The 7,498-nt window shown below is 37.8% G+C and overlaps 1 protein-coding gene across 2 annotated transcripts in view; it reads left to right on the top strand.

The window, feature by feature from the left end:
- Positions 1 to 866: 866 nt before the first annotated feature.
- Positions 867 to 7,498, top strand: part of usp1 (ubiquitin specific peptidase 1) — a 13,225-nt gene continuing 6,593 nt past the window's right edge. Inside the window, exons 1-8 of one of the 2 annotated variants that reach the window (XM_016239696.1) lie at positions 867 to 1,006; positions 1,391 to 1,572; positions 1,655 to 1,781; positions 1,987 to 2,085; positions 2,296 to 2,462; positions 2,588 to 3,252; positions 4,529 to 4,696; positions 4,795 to 4,996. In XM_016239696.1, coding sequence (XP_016095182.1) covers positions 1,403 to 1,572; positions 1,655 to 1,781; positions 1,987 to 2,085; positions 2,296 to 2,462; positions 2,588 to 3,252; positions 4,529 to 4,696; positions 4,795 to 4,996 — 1,598 coding nt within the window. In that variant the 5' untranslated portion in view covers positions 867 to 1,006; positions 1,391 to 1,402. Of the gene's footprint in view, positions 1,007 to 1,126; positions 1,309 to 1,390; positions 1,573 to 1,654; positions 1,782 to 1,986; positions 2,086 to 2,295; positions 2,463 to 2,587; positions 3,253 to 4,528; positions 4,697 to 4,794; positions 4,997 to 7,498 lie in introns of those variants that run through there. The other variant, XM_016239697.1, reaches the window with a different exon arrangement.

The raw sequence follows: 7,498 nt of genomic DNA, 5'->3' as shown, positions 1-7,498 counted from the left end.
CTTGCCTCAGTACACCTGCCTGGAAGTTTCTAGTATGCCTAGTAAGACCTTGATTAGCTGATTCAGGTGTGTTTAAATGGGGTTGGAGCTGAACTCTGCAGAACATGGCCCTCCAGGAGCAGGACTAGACACCCCCGATGAAGATGGTTGGTGATTGAACGTCCCATTGCTCATGCACTGTTCGTGATGTCCATCTACTGGTGAAAGGTAAGAAATACTTTTAGTACATTTAAAAATAATAATAATAACAACACCTATAGGCCTATAAAACAAGTATTTTTTGTCATATTTATTTACGTATTATTTTAGAATAAAAAAGCAAGCTGGAATTTATTATTTTTTATGTTTTGGCTAAGAGTTATGTTGCAGTTTCTTGCACTAACGTTTGTAAATGTGACAAATAACTGCGTCCTAAACAACATCAAATTCCTCGTTCTCGTCCTGCGTCATTTTAAGTCAGCAATATTTTGAGATGACTTTAAAGACATGCCGTTATGATGTTTTGAAGAAGAAAAAAAGCACTTGAAAATATTTTAACCGAAGAATCGAGTTATTTCTAAGAAAATGAACATCTACGCCTCCACTTGTACCGTCGTCCAGACAGTTTCCTGCGAAACTCTTATTTTACACTGATCCAGATTCAGCCTTCTATTCTATTCACAAAACCAAACCGTAAGGCCGTTACAATCGACAATCACATTACTGATCTCAGATCGGTTTAAAATGCCTGCAAAATTATATTTACTTTTATTCATGGTTTTGAAAACGTAAACAAAAATACGTATTTATTATACAATTCGCGGCAGTGCTCCTTCTTTTATTTCACACAATTTATTCGACCATCGAATTTTGTTCAGGCATTAGCGGAGGGGTCTCAGTCGTGGAAAAAGCGCCAAGTTCTACAGCTGAAGACGCGGTTGTCAAGTTTGTGTATATTCAAAATGAAACTGCGCACTTGGGATTGTATTTTGCGAAAATGTAACGCGTGCACAATACGATTCCTTAGGTAAGACCATTAAATGTAGAGCTATTTTTTATTACGTAACTCTGAAGTAACGTTACTCTTGCTGAAAATGAACGTGCTTGTTGTGTGGGCTGGGCGGCTACTCAGTTAGCCACACTGCTATATATGTGTCTTCATGCATATGAATTAAAAATGATCAAACTAAGAGTCTCGAGATCATATGACGCAACTATTTAACATCAATCGATTATATATAAATAAAAAATTGATAACTAAAGTCATATTCTTAGCAAAAAACGCTTCTATTACTTTCTAGGGCACATCAGAGCTAAGGCTTTCCCGCGGCTCGTGGCTGATCGTGAATGTTTTGATTGAGTTTGTTTCGTTTTTTAACATTTGCTTTGGTTTCTCTTTCATCTTCTGTAGTGAATAGTTAAAATGCCTGGACTGCATAGTGAAGGTGGAGTGGTGGCTGCAGTTGGCAGTCCTGTGAAGAAGAGCAAACTCTCTCTAAAGTTCTTCCAGAAGAAGGACACCAAACGAGCCCTGGACTTCTCAGAGGCCCCGGCAGAAGACAACGGCACTGCAGAACCAGAGGAGACTACTAAGTATGGAATGCTGTTATTAGGCTATTTAATACAGATTGTATTTGAAAATACCATATAAACTTTTCCTAATTGTTCTGTCAAGTCACGACCAGGTTGTGCCAATGCCTTGCCCTTCATCTCCTCTCACTTGTGAGAAGCGTGAGAGCCTGGTCCCCTTCGTTGGGCTTAATAATTTGGGGAACACTTGCTATCTGAACAGCATCCTTCAGGTATACTGTTCATCTTACCCACTAATCATGTATTATTCATGACACTCAGGCAGGACACCACAGGTGAATAGGTTGAAATTTTAGCTACTATAAAAATCATAATGATTTAATCACAGTGTGTGTATGTGTATATATATATATATTTTTTTTTACAGTAGTTTGGATCCCACTCATCAAAACGTTTTACCCTTCTTACAAATTTTAGGTGTTATATTACTGTCCTGGTTTTAAAGAGGCCATCAAATCGTTGTGTCAGTTGGCTAAGCTGAAAGACAAACAGCGAGAAGATGGTGCCAAAAATGAGGTTGGTAAATTTAATCTTTTAAAAAGCGTTTTCCTTTGCCTTGATTATGCCCATAACTACATATCAGTACTAATAGCTTCAATTTAGGGAAAAAGTCATTCTAAAATTTAGCTTCTAATTGAATAAATGTAGAGAATAGTTTGTCATGTTAAAATGGTTGCCTTTACTATAATTGATTGCGTTAAAGATGGCATGTTTTTATGTTATCAGGGGGACACTGGTGAGAACACCCTACCTGTTCCCATGGAGCTGCTGGGTAGTTTCCACAGCCTCATCTCTTCTGTGGAACAGTTGCAATCCAGCTTTCTGCTTAACCCAGAAAAATACAGCGACGGAGAGCTTGCCACACCACCTCGCAAGCTGCTTAACACGCTCAGGTAATGCAGTGGGCCAGAGCATCATTCAGCAACGTTGAAAAGACATTTAAACCTCTCAGTTTTTCTCACTGTTGCCTTGGCTTTAATGCATTTCCAAACAAACCTGTTTGATTTCTCCATTGCAGGCAGCTTAATCCAATGTATGAGGGTTACTTGCAGCATGATGCACAGGAGGTGCTGCAGTGCATCCTTGCTAACATCCAGGAGGCCTGTGACAATATTAAAAAAGAGCAAACAGACAACCAGAAGGACAGCACAATGAGCAATGGAATGGAGGAGTCTAACCACGAGGATGATGGTAGCTCTGATGGCCAGTTGAGTGGAAAGAGGAAGAGCGACACAGAAGCAGGCAATGCTAAGAAAAAGCCAAAATCTCAAAGCAAATCAAAGAAAAATGAGGAAAACGTGCCTATGACCCGCTCAAAACGAAAGTCCTCCAGCGACATGACCACAGAGAGTTCTGACCAGAGGAATGGAACTGAGGAGCAAGAGGAAAGAGAGCAAGAGAATGACAGAAGGAGCACTACAGAGGAGGAGAAGAATGACAGTCCCCCAAAAGAGGTGGGCAAGAGGACAAGGAGAGGGAAGCTGGGCTGGTTGAAGCCATCTGGGAAGCAGCCTAGCATCTTCTCAAAGTTCCGCAGCATGGGACGAATTACTTCACATGTAGGAGGGAGAGTGGAGACCAAGGAGAAATCAGATTGTAGTGTTCAAGAGAAGCAGGAGAAGGATACCTCAGAGAATGAGAGTAGAACTCAAGAAGTTCAACAGAGTCTGGAAAAGAATAAAGGTAAATATTGTGACCAAATCTCCAGCCATTTATTATTATTATTATTATTCTTTTAATAATGCAGATATTCTACAATTAAACGATTGCAAATAAATATACTATATTATTTTACATAATATTTGAACATACAAGATGTGTACTATTAACTGGCCAAACTGATCATATGTATATATTGCAACTGAGATGGTAAATTATGGGGGAAAAACAAATATAAATATATATATATATATATATATTAGTAAAGAGGTATAAACAGAAATTATAAAAAAAAATTGAAGAGCTGCAATGAAACATCTATCTTTTATTTATTGATTTTTTTTTTTGTTTGTAATTATTTATCATGGCCACGAACTGAGGATTTGTTCCCACAACCTAATTCATTCCCTCGGTTTAGTATATTGCAGCCACATTGATTTAATTAAAAACGATGGAACAAATTAGTACACTGTTGCCACAATATATTAAAACGAGGAAACAAATTCCTAATTTGAGACCACAATAAATAAATATATATATGAGCAATGGATATGAGCACCGTATTGACCCGAATATAAGACGATGTTTTTGTTCTTGGAAATACATTTGAAAAAATGCGGTCATCTTATATTCAGGGTCTAGACTTTGACATGTCAATAATACACCCACAACAATAGGTGGCGCCAAATACGCATAATACGAGTGTGCCATGAAATACATAATGTAATGTGTGTTGTAAAGATAGTGAGTAAAAACAAAAGAAAACCTTACAGCTGCATGAGTCGTGACGGTCACGTTAGCCTGATGGGACCAAACTCCCTTTGTGATTTTAAAACGTAAAACAGTACCCAGATTTGAAGTCTACAGTAAGATTTAACTTCTACTGTTTTCTTAAGATTTTGGTAGGCTACTATTAGATGGATAGCCTAAATGTCCTAATTTAGATGGGCTATCTGTTTTTTGTGAATATATTTAGTGTATTTTTTTTAAATGTGATTGGTACATTTTACCAGTTTTTACCATACTTTCAAAACAAATTAAAATAGGAAAAATATGCAATATGAAAATAATTGAAGACAAAATGTGTTTTTCTGAGAAAAAACAAGATTTGGTTTTTAAAAAGCCTTTTTCCAAAAGGTACATCTGGAAAAAGGGGGGTCGTCTTATAATCAGGGTCGTCTTATATTCAGGCCAATACGGTATATATATATATATATATTCCCCCATGTCATGTGCGGGGCTCTGTAAATTTAGGATCAATAACTTCTATAACAAGAATTTGCCTGTATTTTGTAATTAGAGCAATCAGGCCTGGATGTGCTGAAGTGGATGTTCCAGGGTCAGCTGGTGCTGCGGACACGCTGCCTGGAATGTGAGTGTTTCACAGAGCGGAGAGAGGACTTTCAAGACATTAGCGTACCTGTGCAAGAGAAGGACAACAGCTCCTCTGACTCTGACAATTCTCAGAGTGAGTACATTGACAGTGTTGAATCCATCTCTGTTTGTGACTGTCAGTGAACACTCGGATGCTGGTTAGATTATTTTATAACTATCCTCCTTTTTCAGTTTCTCCAGATCCCAAGCCTGAGCTGAAAACTCTAAAGTGGGCCATATCTCAATTTGCATCTGTGGAGCGGATTATGGGTGAAGATAAATATTTCTGTGAGACCTGTCATCACTACACAGAAGCTGAGAGAAGTCTTCTGTTTGACAAAACACCAGAAGTCATCACAATCCACCTGAAATGCTTTGCTGCCAATGGCTCAGAGTATGTATCCTCTACAGATTTTTAATGCTTAGTTCTAGAGCTGCACGATTCTGGATAAATTGAGAATCACAAATTTTTTTTTTGTCTCAAATAGAAATCACGATTTTGATCTTAACAAAATAATGTGTAATTTACTAGACGCTGTGACAAAGTATTAATTGCTGCAGTCTATTTAAACGTGTTTAATTAATTTAATTATTAAAAGAAAAGAAAAAAATATATATATTAGTTCTGGGCAACGATTACAATTTTTAATCGAGATTAATCGCATTATGCGCACAATTCAATGAATTCAAAAGTAGTGTATTGCGCACTTTTTCATTTAAAAGTACTGCTATATGAACAAAAGTGAAATAACATTTGGTTTGCAAACACTTTTTACAGCAGTATTCCTTTTACAGAGTAGCAGTTAAAATTTCTTTTAAATTTCAACTTAAACATTAATTTAATCAAATTAAATATAAAACCAAAGCTATTTGCCACTGCCAGGGCATTCACTTTTTTATAGAATATATTTTATAGTTTGTTATAGAAAAACAAGTTATGCTCCGAGTCCAGAGCCTTGATCATAACATTATAACAGGCACCTTCCAAGTAGAGACCTGCACTATCGCGGGACCTAATGCAACGGAGACAACACTTGATGGGCGAGTGCGGGTGGGATGCGGGACTCACACTAGGCAATCTTAACCGTGCCCAAGCGCGTTTGTCCCCCAAAGCCCGGTTCGTTTGACTATTTTACCAGTTTTTACCATACTTTCAAAACAAATTAAAATAGGAAAAATATGCAATATGAAAATAATTGAAGACAAAATGTGTTTTTCTGAGAAAAAACAAGATTTGGTTTTTAAAAAGCCTTTTTCCAAAAGGTACATCTGGAAAAAGGGGGGTCGTCTTATAATCAGGGTCGTCTTATATTCAGGCCAATACGGTATATATATATATATATATTCCCCCATGTCATGTGCGGGGCTCTGTAAATTTAGGATCAATAACTTCTATAACAAGAATTTGCCTGTATTTTGTAATTAGAGCAATCAGGCCTGGATGTGCTGAAGTGGATGTTCCAGGGTCAGCTGGTGCTGCGGACACGCTGCCTGGAATGTGAGTGTTTCACAGAGCGGAGAGAGGACTTTCAAGACATTAGCGTACCTGTGCAAGAGAAGGACAACAGCTCCTCTGACTCTGACAATTCTCAGAGTGAGTACATTGACAGTGTCGAATCCATCTCTGTTTGTGACTGTCAGTGAACACTCGGATGCTGGTTAGATTATTTTATAACTATCCTCCTTTTTCAGTTTCTCCAGATCCCAAGCCTGAGCTGAAAACTCTAAAGTGGGCCATATCTCAATTTGCATCTGTGGAGCGGATTATGGGTGAAGATAAATAAGACCTGTCGACCTGTCATCACTACACAGAAGCTGAGAGAAGTCTTCTGTTTGACAAAACACCAGAAGTCATCACAATCATGCTTTGCTGCTTTGCTGCCAATGGCTCAGAGTATGTATCCTCTACAGATTTTTAATGCTTAGTTCTAGAGCTGCACGATTCTGGATAAATTGAGAATCACAATTTTTTTTTTGTCTCAAATAGAAATCACGATTTTGATCTTAACAAAATAATGTGTAATTTACTAGACGCTGTGACAAAGTATTAATTGCTGCAGTCTATTTAAACGTGTTTAATTAATTTAATTATTAAAAGAAAAGAAAAAAATATATATATTAGTTCTGGGCAACGATTACAATTTTTAATCGAGATTAATCGCATTATGCGCACAATTCAATGAATTCAAAAGTAGTGTATTGCGCACTTTTTCATTTAAAAGTACTGCTATATGAACAAAAGTGAAATAACATTTGGTTTGCAAACACTTTTTACAGCAGTATTCCTTTTACAGAGTAGCAGTTAAAATTTCTTTTAAATTTCAACTTAAACATTAATTTAATCAAATTAAATATAAAACCAAAGCTATTTGCCACTGCCAGGGCATTCACTTTTTTATAGAATATATTTTATAGTTTGTTATAGAAAAACAAGTTATGCTCCGAGTCCAGAGCCTTGATCATAACATTATAACAGGCACCTTCCAAGTAGAGACCTGCACTATCGCGGGACCTAATGCAACGGAGACAACACTTGATGGGCGAGTGCGGGTGGGATGCGGGACTCACACTAGGCAATCTTAACCGTGCCCAAGCGCGTTTGTCCCCCAAAGCCCGGTTCGTTTGACTAGTGTGATCGCTCCGTGCCATGCGCTGTTCGTTTAGCCATCCCTGGCTCAGTTGGAAGAGGTGGGCCAGAGCACGGTTCAGTTGGGCTTGGGCGCAGCACGCATGCAGTGTGAGTAGGGCTGTGCGATTTGGGGGAAAATATCAAATTGCGATTTTTTTTGACAGAGATTGCGATTTGATTTGCGATTTTAAATTTGCAAAGTCAAGCTTCAGCTCAATATTGCCAATAATGTGCAGCACAGTATGGGTATCATTACCCTGCTGAAAA

Source organism: Sinocyclocheilus grahami, unplaced genomic scaffold (assembly GCF_001515645.1).
Source record: "Sinocyclocheilus grahami isolate Dianchi unplaced genomic scaffold, SAMN03320097.WGS_v1.1 scaffold572.1, whole genome shotgun sequence".
Lineage (NCBI taxonomy): Eukaryota > Metazoa > Chordata > Actinopteri > Cypriniformes > Cyprinidae > Sinocyclocheilus > Sinocyclocheilus grahami.
Note: the sequence above shows the minus strand (reverse complement) of the source record. Positions and strands in the feature narration are given on the sequence as shown.